Below are 18,703 nucleotides of genomic sequence, written 5' to 3' on the forward strand. Positions count from 1 at the left end.
TGGAAGGCTATAGTGCATAGGGTCACACAGAGTTGGACACTACTGACTTAGCATGGCACGGCATGGCTAGGGGGTGGTTAAGACTTGGCACTTGCACTGCAGGGGGTGAGGTTCAATCCTGGGTTGGGGAACTAAGATCTTGCATGCCTCATAGCATGGCCAAAAAAATTTTTTTTTAATTCTTTGAGCTCTTATATTAAAAACAAAAACAAAACCCTTATCAAACCCACCTTATAATCTGTATGTCTATGTTGACTTGTCATCCTTTTAGAATCTGAGGCTTCTGTATTCATTTCACTGGACTAGGGTTGCCAGAAAAAGTATAGGAAGCCTAGTTAAATTTGAATTTCAAACAAACAACACATAATTTTGAGTATAAGTAGGTTTCAAATATTGCATGCAATCGACTTAAACTAAAACCTTTTTGTGGTTTGTCTGAAATTCAAATTTAATGGGGTGTCCTATGTTTCATTTACTGAATCTGGCACCCCTACATTGGAAACCTTCTCAGGATGTTAACCTGCTAAATGCTAGCCACTCTAACATCCTCAGAGAGTGTGATCTGATTACAATGAGAGAGGGCATAGAGTTGGCATTGAACAAAGAAATAAACTATTTCATATTAGCCTTCAAGACCTGCTTTCAAAGCCCACCACCTTTTTAGGTGGGATGATGAATCTTCTGATTTTGTCTTCTAAATCTTCACCCAGTCTTAAGGGCAAAGGGAGGAGGTCCTGAGAGACCTCTTGAGTAGGGTATCATGTTCCCTTTTAGATTAATATTCTGGGACAATTTGTATCATAGGAGGTTATTCCAGGAAGTACAGGAAATTGTCACTACGCTGAGATAGGTTAATTTAAATTTGCATCTATTGTTAGATTTAAATTTCATAACTTCTTTAAAGATAATACTGTTAAATACCTGTGTGACTGCTTCTCCCATGCCAGGTTCTGTCCTAAGTATTTCGTGTATATTTCCATTTCATTTTCACAAGGCGCCTCTGACTAATGTATTTTGATTAGCCCCACTTTACCGATGAGGAAGAAAGTGAAAGTGAAGTTGCTCAGTCGTGTCCACCTCTTTGCCACCGGTAGACTGTAGCCCACCAAGCTCCTCCGTCCATGGGATTCTCCAGGCAAGAATACTGGAGTGGGTTGCCATTTCCTTCTCCAACCGATGAGGAAACTGAGAAGCAGAAAGGATAAAGAACATGCTCAAATTCATGGCCACTAATAAGCGACAGAAAGGAACTATAATCCATGCCTTCTTATCCAGTATGTGTGTTCTACATCAACTTAGTCGTGTCCGGCTCTTCCACACTATGGATGGTAGCCTGCCAGGCTCCTCTGTCCATGGGATTTTTCAGACAAGAATACTGGAGTGGGTTGCCATTTCTTTCTCCAGGGGATCGTCCCAATCCAGGGACCGAACCCGTCTTATTCAGAGTCCTCCTTAAATAAAAAAATAAAATAAATTTCATCTACAGACCTGTCAACCTTGCCAAAAATAAAAAAATACAAAGAATTAACTGCTCAGGAATTTCAAATTATTTTCTCTGCGTCTCTCACTGAAGCTTTAAATGAATAGGATTAAATTAGAAAGTGGATTGAGGAGAAAGCATTGGAAAATAAAGGAAGGGATTTCAGTTAAACCCCAAAGAACTGGGATGGCTCCTTTTTACACCGTTTCCCCTAATAAAAGCTCTTACTGATTGCCCTTCACTGTATTTACACGGAGAAATGAAACTAACTCAGGGGCAGGTCTTCCAAGCCGAAGCATCTTCCATATAATTTCTGAGTTGGCTTCCAATGCGGTAATACTACCGAGCGGAAAGCGGGATACGCGGGGCACTGCGGATCGCAGATGGAAAAAGTAGCCAGGGATTCAGTGAAATAAACAAAGCAGGGAGTTAATGAAACTGGGGAAGATCTGATCAGAATCGAGGCTGAGAACAGGAAGTGGAGACGCAACACCTGCCCTCCACACGTGTGGGTAGGTCCTCGCGGGGGCGGGTGGGTAGAGGGATAAGTTTAACCCGGGGTCCAGCTTGCCGACTCCAAGCCTGCGGGTGTGTGGTGTGCGCGGAGCTCGCCCGTCCCAGCGCCCGGATCAGTGGGAGGCCGGCGGTCACACAGCTCCTCCCCCTCCCTCCTCCTGCGGCGCCGGGGCAGGCCAGGGTCGGGGCTACCAGACCGCCCGGAGCTGAACGTGCGCAAAGCGGGCGCGCAGCCCCCCGCCCCAGCGCCCCGCGGCCAGGGTGACGCGGTGACTGCGGGCGACAGAGCCCGCGGTGCAGGCAGCAGGCGGGATCATAAAGCCTTGTCCCGATTCCCGCGAGCAGTTCACCGCGGCGTCCGAGTGAGGAGGGACCCCCGGGCGGGCCGGAGCCCCGTGCGGCCTCGGGCTGGGGGTGGGGTGAGGGTGGGTGGCTGGGATGTTGGGAGATAGGAGGATGGGGTGAATGGAAAAATGGGGGTGCTGGGGAGGCTGGTGCGCTGGGAAGATAGGAATGGGACGATGTGGGTGCTGGAGGTTGGGGGACTGGGACTCAACCCGCACCCACCCCCAAGCCGGAGTTGGACTCGCGGTCCCCGCCACCCTCCTAGCAGCGCTGGGATCCTTGCGGGGAGAGTGATGGAATTTGAATTCAGTTCTCCCAGACCTTTTTCCCCCGGGAAGTAACCTCTAAGAATTTGGTACTGAGAGGGAATCCGGCCGGCCGCGGGATCCCGGAGCACCGGAAGCTTTCTTATCCGTGGGTCACCCGCGTGCTCAAAAGAAACACACACACACACACACACACACCTCCCTCTGGGGAGTGTTGCTCCATACCCTGAATGAGGGAGAGGCTTGTTTTGTTTTTAAAGTCAACGGAACCAGAAAGCAGGGAATATTCTCTTCCCCTTCACCCTCTGGAGCCTCTCGTAGACCTTTCTATCTCTGAAAACGGCAAGGTCAGGCTTTCCTTCAGACCTGTGGTTCCCGGGAAGGTTGCGGAGGTGAGAGGAGGGAGGAGGGAGAGGTGCGTGGCCGCCCTTGAAAGACTTGGCTGATCAGGTTCTAGACGGATTTGTGTTAACAGATCAGTCTTGCAAAAATTACCTTTGACTCCAGTAAGAATGCTGAGCCGGGAGGTTGGTCTCTTTGAGTAGGAGCTGGAAATGCTTCAGAATGTTGATAGTTACGGAAGCCACAGTACGTGGTCTTGGGCTAACACCGAACTCGGGGATCTGGGCTTTAAGTATTGGCCTGGACCGTACGAAGGGGAAGGAGGAAGGGAAGGGGAAGGGGAAGGGAAAGGGATGGCTTTCTGGCCACCAGGAGGCACTGGCAAGCTGCCAGCATTCTCCGATTTCCTCGCAAAGGGCTTTCTGGTGGACCTGCTGAAGCTGGTGAGAGAGCCCCGGACTTGGCCTTTTCTCGCCCTCTCTGCTACTCGTCGCATACCGGCACTGAATGTCACCCCCACCCTCGGCCATTTGTGCAAGAACTCCGGTCACGGCTGAGGTGATGATGCTTTTCATGGAAATGGACCCTTCTTACTCAAGCCATTGAGGGTGAAGGACTAGCAGAGTTGAGGTGGGCAGTGATTACTTTGGTTCAGCCACTCCTTATACGTGGGCTTCCCTGGTGACTCCGTTGGTAAAGAATTCGTGGGCAATGCGGGAGACCTGGGTTGGAACCCTGGGTTGGGAGGATCCCCTGGAGAAGGGAAAGGCTATCCACTCCAGTATTCTGGCCTGGAGAATTCCATGGACTGTATAGTCCATGGGATCTCTAAGAGTTGACTGAGCGACTTTCACTTCACTCCTTTTACAGCTGAGAAATTCTCGCTGAGGTGTGAAAGAGTTTGCCCAGCATCTGGAGGAGTTTCCAGCGCGCAGAGCCCTGGGCAACTGGTTGCTCATTTCTCCTCCACTGTGTATCTGTACCTTTTAAACTTTAGTGCTGAGGAACACGTGTTCCATCACCCAGTTAGCTTTGTGATCCTATACAGTTTACCACCCTCTTTGAGGCTATCCGCGTAGAGCATCAAGGAAAGAGCTAACTAGGTACCTGGGCAACTGGAGTGAGCCCTGAGAATGCCAGCTGGTGTTAGGAATCTGTATTCCTTACCCTGACATCTTAGAAAATGGATATTTCCTGAAAACAAAGATCATCCTGAGGTTATTTAGGATCATCCTGAGGATCAGCCTGAAATTTTTTTCAAGACCCTTTTGATAACTGAGGTCAGACTTTTTGAGACACTGAGAAATTTCCATAAACGTGATGCATTGAAGACAAAGTAATGAGTGAAGAGAAGCTGAAGGGGAACATTTAGCTCTAAAATCATACTGTTCCAGAATTTCTAGGTTTTTTTTTTTTTTTTTTTTTTTTGCTTTCACTAAGAAAGCAATTCTTTTTCTTATTTAGAAAGGCTAATCATATCCATTTGTCAGTATTTTCAGCAGTAAGGAAACTAGTTTAAAAACATAAAAGTGTAAGAACAGTCAGCAGTACCTGCTATGAAACGGTTGTGAACAGGCAGAAAACGTAGGCTTTCCTTTTACCAGAATTTCCAGAATTTTGAGGAAGCTTTATAGTTTGAAGGGACAGGCCGTGGGTTCTTACTGCCTTTCTCTATGAAGCCAAGCACCTGTTCAGAGTCCTGTCCTTTGCTCCACGTTACTGGAATGACTCATAACACACTAATAGACACAGTCTAACAGTCTAGTATATATAAGCTTGTAGTTTAAAAAAAATAAACATAGCAGTTGAGGAGAAAGAAAAACTCTGCTATCTAAATAGGTATCAATTGAGTTAAGTGGGCTAGTTGATTCCTAGTACAAACTTCATTCATTCTTTCATTGACCTCAAGAAATCTTTATTGAGCACCAACAACATGTCAGGTGCAGTGAGTATAGCAGTGCGGTCTCTTTTCTCATGGACTTCACTTTCTAGAACCAAGGAATGAGCAAGGTCAGTTTGGAAAGGACTAGATGTTTTAAAGCAAATGGGGGGAAAAAATGATGTAATAGAGTACTGGCGGGTGTGTGTGTGTGTGTGATGGGCTTCTTGATTGGGTTTTAAAAAGAGACTTTCCTGAGAGATGGCTTTAGGATGAGCCTCCAGAAGATGGACAGGCAGTTCTGGTGGAGAGAACCACAGGCACGCGGGGCTGGAAACTAGCTTGATTTGGTCCAGGCATAGCTGAGGGCAGTGAGTCTGCAGAAGGGGAGGAGGAGGGTGGCAGAGGCATGAGGCTGAATCCAGGCCGGGCAGAGACTGGGAGGCTGAGGTAAGCAGTTTGGACTTTGTTTCAAGTGCAGTGGGTAGCCTTGAGTGGAGGCAAGACTTGGTAGATTTACATTTTTCTCAAGGGTTCCTCTGGGTGCTCTGTGGAGGATGGGTAATAGGAGGAGAAGAGGAGAGGTGATGAAACTATCTCCAGGTATATTTATTATGGAGATTTACCAGGGTGTGGGAGCAGTCTGTGTTTTGGGGCAGAATGGGAAGTCACTTCATGTTTCTGTCGCAAATTTCCCATCTGCATAGTGAGATGACATTGCTATGTCTGGTCCACTCATCTTGCAAAAACAAATAAGCTAATGAATATGTTCTTTAAAGTAAAGCAGTCCTATTTGCAAAGCAGAAATAGAGACACAGACATAGAGAACAGCTGTATGGATACCAAGCAGGTAAGGGGGCGAGTGCGAGGAATTGGGAGATTGGAGTTGACACTATACACTATTGAAACTGTATATAAAATAGATAACTAATGAGCACCTACTGTATAGCACAGGGGTCTCTACTCAATCCACTGTGGCGACCTGAATGGTGAGGAAGTCCAAAAGGGAGACGATATATGTATAAGTGGGCTTCCCTGATGGGTCAGCAGGTAAAAAATCTGCCTGCAGTGCAGGAGACACAGGAGATGCGGCTTCGATCCCTGGGTTAGGAAGATCACCTGAAGGAGAAAGTGGCAACCCACTCCAGTATTCTTCCCATGGACAGGAGCCTGGTGGGCTTTAGCCTGGTGGGTTACCCAGAAGGTTGCAAAGAGTTGGATGGGACTAAGAACAAACACCTGTGTATAAGTATGGCTGATTCATTATGCTGTACAGCAGGAACTAACACAACATTATAAAGCAGCTGTACTCCAATAAAAATTTAAAAATGAAGTAATGTAAGATTTTGTTACTATTCTAATATGCTAATATTATGCTACTTTGAATTCCTTGTGCTTCATTTGCCAACATTTTATATCAGTTTCAATGTCTTTTTCTTTATTCTTTTCCATAAATATAATTTACTAAACATAAAAAAGTATTTTGCTCTGCTCAGGGTGTTGAAAAACCTAAATCAAGAATTACTAATGAAACATGCCATCATAGAAGGCAGGGAAATTAATGCTAACATAATAGCCAGTTTGCTTTTTAAACATATTGCATCAAAAATTTTAATGTGGGATAAAAGGTAGTTTATTAAACTGATATTCGGTATAAACTAAAATTCAGGAATGAGCAATGATGGTCAAAAGGCTCAAACATCCAGTTATAAAATATATAAGCCCTGGGGACATCATATATAGCGTGATGACTATAGTTAAAAATACTGTATTGTATAGCCAGCTTACTTTTTTATTTAATTATTTTGTATTGGAGTATTGTTGCCTTATTTATTTATTTTAGCCAGCTTACTTTTAAAACTTTAATGTGATCAGATAAAATTCAGAATAGAAGCTAGACATGGAAACTTTTTTTTTTTTAATTTAGCTGATTTGTCTTTGTGCTGGATATAGCTGGGTACAGATATGTGTGTGTGCAAAGATCTGTTGACAACTGAAAACCTATACATGCCAGCAGAATTTCTGGAGGGGGCTGGGAACCAGGGCTGAATAGGATTATTTCCCTTAGCGAAGCGTCCTCTCTCAGAGGAAACTCTTGAATTTTCCCTAGTTGATCACAGTTTCTGGGGGCCAGGCAAGAGTTTCAAAGTTGTTTACCGGCTACGGTAGGCCTGACCTTCTCAGCAGCCAGACAGCTGAGAAAATCTGTTTCTCTTCCCTGCCTCATTTTGACATGCAGCGTACTAGAGGAAAAGGTGTCTATTAGAGGGAAATAGAAGCCTTTCCTCATTTACATCTTGTGCAATGCAGTTCTCAGTGACTTAGTGGTTCCCCAGTTAGCTTCCCCTTGCCAGACCTTATTAATTATTGATTGGTTGGCTCATCTGAATATCACCTTGAAGTGGTCAGACTGGTGATTCAAATTGCAGACAAGATGTGACCGTAATTCTAGAATCTGTACGCTTTCTCTCTTGCCTTATTTACTATCAGAGTCCCTTAGGGTTGAGGGTGGTTAGGGCATCTTTAAGGAAGACATTACAGTTTCTCCCAGAGGCCACAGCATTTTCTGTTTAACTTATATAATGCTTTGAAATATTGGATTAGGTGCTCTTCTTTAAAAATTAATAGGTTTTACATACAATGGCACCCCACTCCAGTACTCCTGCCTGGAAAATCCCATGGACAGAGGAACCTGGAAGGCTGCAGTCCATGGGGTCGCTGAGGGTCGGACACGACTGAGCAACTTCACTTTCACTTTTCATTTTCATGCATTGGAGAAGGAAATGGCAACCCACTCCAGTGTTCTTGCCTGGAGAATCTCAGGGATGGGGGAGCCTGGTGGGCTGCCGTCTATGGGGTCTCACAGAGTCAGACACGACTGAAGTGACTTAGCAGTAGCATGGTTTTCTGGCTTTAATTGAAAAAAAAAAAAATGAAGATCTGGTAACTTGAAGAGCTCATTCCCACATGACAGCAACCAACTGGGATACACCTGGACCCTTTCAGCTGGCCCCATCTACCGCAGCTCCCACCACTAGTTTTTCTATTACACAGGGTCTGTTGAGCTCACTTAAGTTACCTAACTGGGAGCCCTAGGGTTAGGGTTATCTAGTCTGGCCTGTCCAATTCACATTCACCCTTATCCAAATGCAGGAATTCCTTCTCCAGTATGCTTGATGGTGTTCCGCAGATGTGCACTTAAACTGCTCCTGTGATAGAGAGAATGTGGTACTTGTCCAAGAGCTCCAGCTAACAGAGTTCTACAGTCTGGGTCCACGCAGGACTCATCCCTTTTCCATGGAACTGTGGCTGTCATGTGCCATCTGGGTTTCCCCCAGCGTAAACATCCCTGTTTCCTTCAACAGCTCCTCATGTGACTTGTTGCCTTGTTCCCTCATCTGTCTGGTTATTGTTGGGTTATTGTCCCTTTAAGTAAACTTTCATTTGTCAAAGCCTTTAAAGCTCTACTAGTTCAATGAGATGTGGTTTAACTGGCACAGAAAGTACCAGAATGCTTCCAATATGGCTGCAAATGGCCCAGAGATCTTAGATAACTTAACTGTGATTTGAAAACCACAGATGGCAGCAAACATATGATATTTGCAAAGTGGAGGCAAATGAGCTCCAGTGTTCTAAATATGAGTAGAATCACGAAATTGGTTCCATAATAGGGAAGTGCTGCTTCTTTTTTTTTTGGCCATATCTCTTTTCTTAGGTTGTGAAATGATTGCACAAGAACTGTATCAGCTTGTGCCCAAGATAAGAGGCTTTAGACTTTTCTGCAGAAGTCACTTGCATATTGCACATTTGGGATAATGTCCATATTAAGTTTTGATCCTATTAGCTAATATGGTAGAAATAAAACAAATTAGTAGAGCAGGTATTGTGTTTTCTCTTTCCTAGTTTCAATAATAATAAGTACTCTTGCTTGGAAAATCCCATGGACGGAGGAGCCTGGTAGGCTGCAGTCCATGGGGTCGTGAAGAGTCGGACATGACTGAGCGACTTCACTTTCATCTTTCCCTTTCATGCATTGGAGAAGGAAATGGCAACCCACTCCAGTGTTCTTGCCTGGAGAATCCTAGGGATGGCGGAGCCTGGCAGGCTGCCGTCTATGGGGTCGCACAGAGTCGGACACGACTGAAGCAACTTAGCAGCAGCAGGAAATGTTTGCTGACACTTTTAAATGGAATCATATATCTTTACTAGGAGAAGGCAATGGCATCCCACTCCAGTATTCTTGCCTGGAAAATCCCATGGACGGAGGAGCCTGGTAGGCTGCAGTCCATGGGGTCGCTAAGAGTTGGACACAACTGAGCGACTTCACTTTCACTTTTCACTTTCATGCATTGGAGGAGGAAATGGCAACCCACTCCAGTGATCTTGCCTGGAGAATCCCAGGGACGGCGGGGCCTTGTGGGCTGCCATCTATGGGTTCGCACAGAGTCGGACATGACTGAAGTGACTTAGCAGCAGCAGCAGCATATCTTTACTAAAGGTGAAAACTCAGAGTCCAACTACACCCAAGGACCTCTACCTTTTTCAGCATCCCAGTATAGGACCAGTTAGCTCCGTTAGAATCCTTTATATGATAGTGAGCTCTCTCTACATATAAGGAATACATCATATATTACTTGATTATGTTAAAAGTTCTTCCTTGTATTTACCAGGCATCTACCTGCCTATAGCCTGTTTCAGAATAGAATAAATATTCTTTATTATTAAAGAATATGGTTTATTATTAAAGAATACGGTTTCACCCGTATCCTTTTATACCAAGGTCTCTCTATCTCAGCATTGTTTGCATTTTGAGCTATAAATGTCTGTGTTGTGGGTCTGTCCTGTGTATTGTAAGATGTTTAGCATCATTCCTGGTCTCTGCCCTCCAGATGCCAGTAATAATCACCTCTCAGTTGTGACAACCAAAAATGTTTCCAGCGGAGAAGGCAATGGCACCCCACTCCAGTACTCTTGCCTGGAAAATCCCATGGATGGAGGGGCCTGGTAGGCTGCAGTCCATGGGGTCGCTAAGAGTCAGACACGACTGAGTGACTTCGCTTTCACTTTTCATTTTCATGCACTGGAGAAGGAAATGGCAACCCACTCCAGTGTTCTTGCCTAGAGAATCCCAGGGATGGGGGAGCCTGGTGGCTGCCATCTATGGGGTCACACAGAGTCGGACACGACTGAAGTGACTTAGCATAGCATTAGCATAGGTTCAGTTCAGTTCAGTCGCTCAGTTGTGTCTGACTCTTTTCGACCCCATGAATCACAGCATGCCAGGCCTCCCTGTCCATCACCAACTCCCGGAGTTCACTCAGACTCACGTCCATCGAGTCAGTGATGCCATCCAGCCATCTCATCCTCTGTCGTCCCCTTCTCCGCCTGCCCCCAATCCCTCCCAGCTTCTGAGTCTTTTCCAGTGAGTCAACTCTTCGCATGAGGTGGCCAAAGTACTGGAGTTTCAGCTTTAGCATCATTCCTTCCAAAGAAATCCCAGGGCTGATCTCCTTCAGAATGGACTGGTTGGATCTCCTTGCAGTCCATGGGACTCTCAAGAGTCTTCTCCAGCACCGCAGTTCAAAAGCATCAATTCTTTGGCACTCAGCTTTCTTCACAGTCCAACTCTCACATCCATACATGGCCACTGGAAAAACCATAGCCTTAACTAGTCGGACCTTTGTTGGCAAAGTGATGTCTCTGCTTTTGAATATGCTATCTAGGTTGGTCATAATTTCCTTCCAAGGAGTAAGAGTCTTTTAATTTCATGGCTGCATTCACCATCTGCAGTGATTTTGGAGCCCCCCAAAATAAAGTCTGACACTGTTTCCACTGTTTCCCCATCTATTTCCCATGAAGTGATGGAACCAGATGCCATGATCTTCGTTTTCTGAATGTTGAGCTTTAAGCCAACCTTTTCACCTTCCTCTTTCACTTTCATCAAGAGGCTCTTTAGTTCCTCTTCACTTTCTGCCATAAGGGTGGTGTCATCTGCATATCTGAGGTTGCTAATATTTCTCCCGGCAATCTTGATTCCAGCTTGTACTTCCTCCAGCCCAGCATTTCTCATGATGTACTCTGCATATAAGTTAAATAAACAAGGTGACAATATACAGCCTTGATGGACTCCTTTTCCTATTTGGAACCAGTCTGTTGTTCCATGTCCTGTTCTAACTGTTGCTTCCTGACCTGCATATAGGTTTCTCAAGAGGCAGGTCAGGTGGTCTGATATTCCCATCTCTTTCAGAATTTTCCACAGTTTATTGTAATCCACACAGTCAAAGGCTTTGGCATAGTCAATAAAGCATAAATAGATGTTTTTCTGGAACTCTATTGCTTTTTTGATGATCCAGAGGATGTTGGCAATTCGATATCTGGTTCCTCTGCCTTTTCTAAAACCAGCTTGAACATCTGCAGACATTGCCAAATGTCCCCTGGGGAATAAAGTTGCCCTGGTTGAGAATTGCTGCTGTAGTCTGATGTTCAAGCTGCCTTTAGCCTGTTTCAGAATGGAGTAAATATTTTTCTTCATTAAACAAGGATATAGTTGCTTAAAATGTCACTTATAGAAAAATAACTGAATGTAATCCCATTTATGGTATTCCTTTACTGTTTGACATCTGTAGGGTTTCCATGTGTTGATTCTTCTAGAGTTAGAATAAATGAAGGGGTATACCATTGTTAGGATTTTACTTACCTGTGTATAAGATTTGTGTGCTGTGCCTATCTCAGAAAAGTAGTGAAAAGATCAAAGGATATGGACAGTTGGAAGTCTTGCCAGATTACCATCCAATAATCAGGATGCCTTTTATACCCCCATTAGAATCACTGGTTTTGCTTTGGTAAATTTGACACTGTTAAGGAATAAATAAGTCCTGGGTTCCCTGCTTTTTGTTTACTAGTTATTGCTGTCTGTCCAGTTACATCTTTCTCAAAGGAAAGATTATATTGGCTGATGTGGTGGTAGTGGATTTTCATACATTGTGATTGTGAAGACTGTGTGTCATTTTGGATTCCCTGTTGTGAATGTCCAAAGTCAATATTAGACTTTTCAGGGTCCTAGTTAGTCCATGTAAATACATTTCTAGCTAAGCTGTATCCCACAGTTGAGAAAAAGGCACTTTTCTGTGAAAAGAGGACTGGGAGAAATGAAAGACTTCTTATGAATGATTCCTCTGTGTTCAGATAGGAGAGCCTTACGGTCATCCTCCCAAAGGTCTCAGAAGATAAAAGAAGCCAGTGTCCCAGCAAACCAGTGACTTAGAGAATTACAGTAGTTCTTTGTTTGGAAAAGCAAGAAGCGCTGTTTTCCTTTTAGCAACATGGGAAGCGTTGGGTCATATTTACCTAAATTGTGTGATACCTCCACAGAAGATGGGTGGCTTCTTATAATAAAATCACAGAAAAGAATAAAACAGCTTACTTTAAGAAAGAAAGCTAGAGAAGTGAATCAGAAACCAGAGGAACATTGTTAAGGACCTCCCCCACCAAGTACATAGAACTATGAGAAATTTAAAAAGATGAAGGGTACTGGACTTTAGTGGGAGCAGCTTCATTCCATTTGGGGGAAAATGGACAAGAACCCGTACATGGGGTTTCATGTGCTTATGGTTGCTTAGTACTCAGCACGTGGTGCTCTGTAGATGTTTGAATGGGTGGATGGTTGAATGGGTGGTCTGGTGGATAGGCTGTTGTGGTTAAGTCAGCACTGTCAGAGGTGAACACACAGTCCTGTGGGCATTGTGGGAAGGGGTGGGGCTTCTAGGCAAGGGCATCATGGGAAGATCCCCAACTAGATTAATTGGAGAATAAGATGAAAAGCAAATGCAGTGATGCATACATATCACATATGGAATTCACTGATGAAGAATTCACGTATCTTTGTAAATCTAAACCAGCACATACACTGAATACTTAGATACACCTGCCTGCTTAGCAAGAGGGTTCAGAGTTATAGTTATTTGTCTTAAAGTAGATGGCTTCCCTGGTAGCTCGGACGGTAAAGAATCTGCCTGCAGTGCTGGAGAGCCGGGTTCAATTTCTGGGTCAGAAAGATCCTCTGGAGAAGGGAATAGCTACCCACTCCAGTATTCTTGCCTATAGAATTCCATGGACAGAGGAGCCTGGTGGGCTACAGTCTATGGGGTCACAAAGAGTCAGACATGACTGAGCACACGCACACACACATACACACACACACGCAGATGGTTTTCCACACTGTTTCTAAGTGTATGGTTTTGTCTCATCTCCTAGGTAAGACAGACCCATGCCTGTGCCCGCTTGCCCATTATGTAGCCCAGGGTTCTCAACTGGAGGCAGTTCCTCCCTGCCGCAGAAGTCACTTGGCAATGTTTGGAGACATTTTTGCTTGTCACAAGTAAAGGGAGGGGGCGCTACCACTGGCATCTGGTGAGTAGAGGTCAGGGATGCTGCTAAACATCCTACGATACACAGAACAGACCTCATTCCCAGGAATTACCTGGTCCCAAGTGTCAATGATGGGCTTCCCGGTGGCTCAGCAATAAAGAATCTGCCTGCAATTCAGGAAACGTGAGTTCGATCCCTGGGTCCGGAAGATCCCCTGGAGGAGGGCATGGCAACCCACTCCAGTATTCTTGCCTGGAGAATCCCATGTACTGAAGAGCCTGGCCGGCTATAGTCTATAGGGTTGCAAAGAGTTGGACGCGACTGAAGCCACTGAGCATGCGCACATGCACACACAAGTGTCAGTGAGGCAGAGGGTGAGAAACCTGCTGGGGCCAGAGCCTGCAGCACTGATGCTGTGTTGACAGCTTGGCAGGACACAGTTACCGGCTTTCGGATCACTGGGGTCTTTCTTAGAAGAATCTAATCTACTTTGCTTCCAGTGGAGCTAATCTTGTTTATGGGGAAGAAGAGAAAAGGGCATTCTGCTGGCTTGATGGTTGACATTTTCTCACCTCATCAACTCTACAAGATAAGGTTGTTTCTTTCATTTCAATGATTAGGTGATTTAGGTTCTGGATAGCCAATGATTGGCCTGGAGTTGATCCTTCCGATTGCAAACTCAGGCCCTTCCCATTGCCCAGGGGAATTTCCTGTCCAGACCTCCACAGGATCCACATTCTTCACTCCTCACCTACTGGGGAGGGCTCACTGCTGCTGCAAATCTGATGACTGGGCGATCAGGGAATGAGATCTTCTGATCTTAAAGTGGCCACCAATTTACTGTGTTGTTCCTGCAAGTTGCTTCCCCTCTCTGGGCCTCAGTTTCTTTGTTTATAAAACAACAGAACTGGACTAATTAGTGTCTCCTAACTTCACCTGAACCAGAGTAGATTACCTCCATCTTCATCTAGATCACAAAACTGGGCACACTTTGTAAAATTTTTAGACATTTTACATTTTTCTCTGTTCAGTGAGGCATGTGGGATGGGATCTTAGTTCCCTGACCAGGGATTGTACCAACTGCGTCCCCTGCAGGGGAGGCCCAGAGGCTTAATCACTGAACCACTGGGGAAGTCCAAAACTGGACACGCTTTTTTTTTTTTTTTTTTGGCTCTTTGTTGCAATGTGTGGTCTCCCTAGTTGTGGCATGCAGGCTTAGTTGCTCCGCAACATGTGGGATCTTAGTCCTGTGACCAGGGATCAAACCCGAGTCCCCTGCGATGGAAGATGGATTCTTAACTGCTGGGCCACCAGGGAAGTCCCTATTTTTTTTTAACAGGGCACTCTCTGAAGCATGTTTCTCTTTTGTTTGTCATCCTACACTTCATCCCCACTCCGTACCCATGCAGGAAAACACGCTTATATTCCACAGACTGGGACTCCCTGAAAAGCCTAGTACAATGACTGGCTCATGGGTCCTAATTTGAAATTTTGAAAAACCTACTCCAGTTTTTGAAACTGAAACTAAAGCATACCTTTCTCCTAAAATTAGTGCTCTAAAGCAAAGTCTCCAATCTAACGTTATCCCTAAATTGGACCTAAAATATCTAAGTGGAAGTGTTAGTCGCTCAGTCATGTCTGAATCTTTGTGACCCCATGGACTGTAAGCCTGCCAGGCTCCTCTGTCCATGGAATTCTCCAGGCAAGAATACTGGAATGGGTTGCCATTCCTTCTCCAGGGGATCTTCCCAACCCAGAGATTAAACCCGGATTCTTTACTGTCTGAGCCACCGGGAAGCCCAGCATATCTAAGAGTGTAGCTTATTTCTGGCAGGAAGCCATCGATTTAGATTTAGTTGCTCAAGGAAAGAGCTAGGGTTTTGTTTCCTTTTTTTTTCCTACTCAAGTTATGCTTGTTCACTGTTGACAGATTAGAAAAGCACATGTGAAAAAGGAAAACGAAAATCACCTGTAATCTTGCCCCTTAAATGTAACCATTGAGAATATTCTGGCTTTATATTCATCTAGACTTTTATTTTTTCTATTTATGTATAAATGCGCGTGTTCAAGTAAAAAGTAGAGCCTATATACTGATTATTTTTTTCTCACATGCCTCAGAGGGCGGGACTTGGTAGCGAAACCTACTAGTCAGTACGAGAGTAAGCCAATCTCTCCAAGCCTCAGTGGGTTTTGTTTGTTTTTATTTTTAAATTTTATAGCTCATTGACAATGTTGTGTTAATTCCTGTTATACAGCAAAGTGATTCAATTATATATTCTTTTTTGTATTCTTTTCCCTTATGGGTTATTGGATATAGTTCCCTGGGCTATACAGTAGGACCTTGTTGTTTATCCATCCTGTATATGGAAGTTTGCAGCTGCTAAGCCTAGACTCCTAATCCTTCCCTCTCCCACCCTGCTTGGCAACCACATGTCTATTCTGTATGCTTGTGAGCCTGTTTCTCTTTCATGGATAAGTTCATTTGTGTCGTATTTTGGATTCCACATATAAGTGATAGCATATGATATTTATCTTTCTCTTTATGATTTACTTTGCTTAATATGATCATCTCTAGGTCCATCCATGTTGCTGCAAATGCAAGCCTCTGTGTTTTATCTGTAAATCGGAGGTAACAATACCCACCTAACTCTACTTCTTATTGTGAGGACTAGACGTTATGTAAATTACCCAGCTATCTAGTGTTGGCCTACAGTAGATGCTAAGTAAAAGATAATTAGTTATGCCTCATATCACCTTCTTTTTATTTCTTAACCAAACCAATAATCAAGATTTGGATTCAGGAGACCTGAGCTGCAATCAAAACATTTCTTTATCTTTAAGAGTTTCTGCCTAATATTAAAGCCAATCAAAACCAAAATTAACAAGGGGAGATGCAAGAAAACCAACCCCAAGTCTCTTCTCAGACACCTAGGACACTTTAATCAGGAGTGTTTGTTCACTCTTCAAGAATCTAATCCTCATCAAGTCTCCTTCCTGGTCCAAGTAGCTCTGATTCAGCTTTTTATAAAATGTAAAACTGATGCAAAATAAATATCAAAATATTTTTTGTTACTTAGTTGGCCTTGGCCACAGCATCAGTGATTCAGTTTCAGAAGGACTTCTCATCCAGAATTGCCTGTTAAACCTCCTGAGAGAGGACTGACTTCTGCTTCCTTACAGTTAGAGAAAAAAATGTTTTACAAGAGAATAGTTGTCCCATTTTTATTTTAAATTCTAAGAAGAAGTAGCATTCCTAGAACAGAGATGGTTCTAACTGAATGGTTTGTGATGTAACTTCTGTGTTTAAGGGAGGAGATGGCTAATAATAATACTTAAGGGTGGGGAGGGGGTGAAACCTTAGAGCAAATAACAGAGAAGTTACATGCAAACCATACTTGATTCAGACCCAGGCAGTTGGGATGCAGGCACTAAAATCCAAGAGGCCAGGCCCCACCCACTTTGTATTGGGAACCTAGAGCTGAAGCGTTGGTGAATGGGTTTCTCAGTTTTCTGATGGCCCAAACCAAAAGGAAGACAGTATCTTTCATCCTCCTTCAGGAAGCATTTAGGAGTGCTTACTATAGCCTGGGCCCTTCGTTAAGAACCAATAATAGAAAGACAAATGGGACCAATTCCTGCTTTGGAGAAGCTCACAGGTTACTGGGGTAAGCAATTCTGCACATTGTACAACAGAGCATTGCAGTAGAGGGCAGATAATACCCCGATGGAGGCATGGCCTGAATGTGCTGGGCAAAGAGGATCCAGCCTTCTGTGCTGCCAGTGGCTCCGCCTCCTGACTGTGCCCAGATGGGTGAGCTCTGCTCGCTGAGCTGGGAGATGTCTTCTCCTTTTGCACCCTGGAGGAACCAGGTCAGAGATCACATCCTTTCCTGGCCCAGGGAAACTTTGGTGATGGTTGGTAATGGCTTTGTGTAGTCAACTGGGAAGATCTCATTGAGAGGGTAACATGGAAGTCAAAACCTAGGAGTGAGGGATCCAGTTATTTGGGTATCAGAGCAAAGAGCCTTCCTGGAAGAGGGACACAGGTTCAGATCCCAAGGAGGAGTAGGGGTGCCTGGATGCCTGGAATGTTTGCTGGGTGGCAAAGGAGGTGTGTGGCTGCAGCGGGTATGTGAGTGAGTGTACAGGAGGGGCTGGGGGCGGGGGTCAGATCTGGAGTCTGTTGGGTACATGCTGTAGAGCCTTTAATGTTACTTTAAGGCCTGTGGCTTGTGCTCTGTGTAATATGAAGTCATCTGGGGGCTTTGAGCAAGAGGAATGGCATTGTCACTCCAGCTGCTATATTGGGAATTGACCATAGGCTTTGCGGGAAACCAGTTAGAAGTTACTGCAAAATTCAAGAAGGAGATAGATGGTGGTGGCTTGGACCATTTCCATCACCCTGAAAAGCTGAGGGGGAAAGTGTACAAGAGGACAGATGAGGCACAGATCCAAGATAGTTTTTTGCTGATAAGATGTTAGCAAAGAGTCTCACTGTAATATAATTTATTATTACCATGAGTCAGACTTTATTTACCGGTTCCACTGACATTTGTTCCACCCTGGCTGCCTGCTAGGTCCCCTGTTAGACACTTGGAACAGCAAGTACAATCTACCCCTTGAGACTCTCAGTGGAGCAGAATTAATAGAGATTCTACCCAAATATAACATCATCAGCACCACAAAAAACCCCAGCTGCTGTTTTTACAAATATGGGGAAACATTAGCCAAAACACTGAGGATTTACTATGTGCTTGACAAGCCCATGTGTATGATTATGATATGTGATTGTTATAATTATTACAGTTGGATGCTCTTCTTTATAACCCGACTAGACCGCTACAAATTAGGAAACTAGTGGCCAACAACCTAATATTCCAGCCTAAAAATGTTATTTCTGGGCTCTGCAATCCAGCATGACCAAGACCCCTAACACCCTAGTGCCTCCCCAAAACCTATCATAGAAAATGCATGTGCCATTTTTTTCCAAACGTCTTCTCCCTTCATAACCCATGGAATCATGTTACTAGTCCCTTAATCTCACTGATCGGTCAGCCTATTTAAGTCCTATTTATTGCATGTCTGTTTTTCCATGTCATTCTTTGCCTTAAAGAAGGTTAAGCTGAAACGGCAGCTCAGCTTCGGAGATGTTACCGTCCAAATTGCATGCGCTTTTCTGCCTCTGCACCTGCCTTGCACTGGTATATCCTTTTGACTGGCAAGACCTGAATCCAGTTGCCTATATTGAATCACCAGGTAAGAGGTATATTTGTTCAAGGGCTTGAACTATCCGCCTGTTTCCAGACTAGAAGTGGCCCCAGGGAAGTTATGTGTGGGGTCATCTAAGAAGATGCTGATGGAGATCCTTAATTCTCCTGAGGGAATGGAGGGGCCTCGTTCTTTCTTCTTCCTACCAACCGAGAGAAAGAAGTGCCTTCTTCTTCAACATCAGGACTGCAAGACAGGGACTTCCCTGGCAGTCCTGTGGTTAAGACTCTGCACTTCCAG

The 18,703-nt window shown here is 44.5% G+C and overlaps 1 protein-coding gene across 9 annotated transcripts in view; it reads left to right on the forward strand.

Moving 5' to 3' along the window:
- Positions 1 to 2,043: 2,043 nt before the first annotated feature.
- PLA2G7 (phospholipase A2 group VII) overlaps positions 2,044 to 18,703 on the forward strand; it is a 36,432-nt gene continuing 19,772 nt past the window's right edge. The window contains exons 1-3 of one of the 9 annotated variants that reach the window (XM_044929312.2): positions 2,044 to 2,358; positions 3,366 to 3,579; positions 18,309 to 18,451. In XM_044929312.2, the coding sequence (XP_044785247.2) occupies positions 18,343 to 18,451 (109 nt within the window). In that variant the 5' untranslated portion in view covers positions 2,044 to 2,358; positions 3,366 to 3,579; positions 18,309 to 18,342. Of the gene's footprint in view, positions 2,359 to 2,849; positions 2,955 to 3,365; positions 3,580 to 13,083; positions 13,238 to 18,308; positions 18,452 to 18,703 lie in introns of those variants that run through there. The other 8 variants (XM_044929275.2, XM_044929279.2, XM_006076129.4 and 5 more) reach the window with 8 other exon arrangements.

Source organism: Bubalus bubalis, chromosome 2 (assembly GCF_019923935.1).
Source record: "Bubalus bubalis isolate 160015118507 breed Murrah chromosome 2, NDDB_SH_1, whole genome shotgun sequence".
NCBI classification, from domain to species: Eukaryota; Metazoa; Chordata; class Mammalia; order Artiodactyla; family Bovidae; genus Bubalus; species Bubalus bubalis.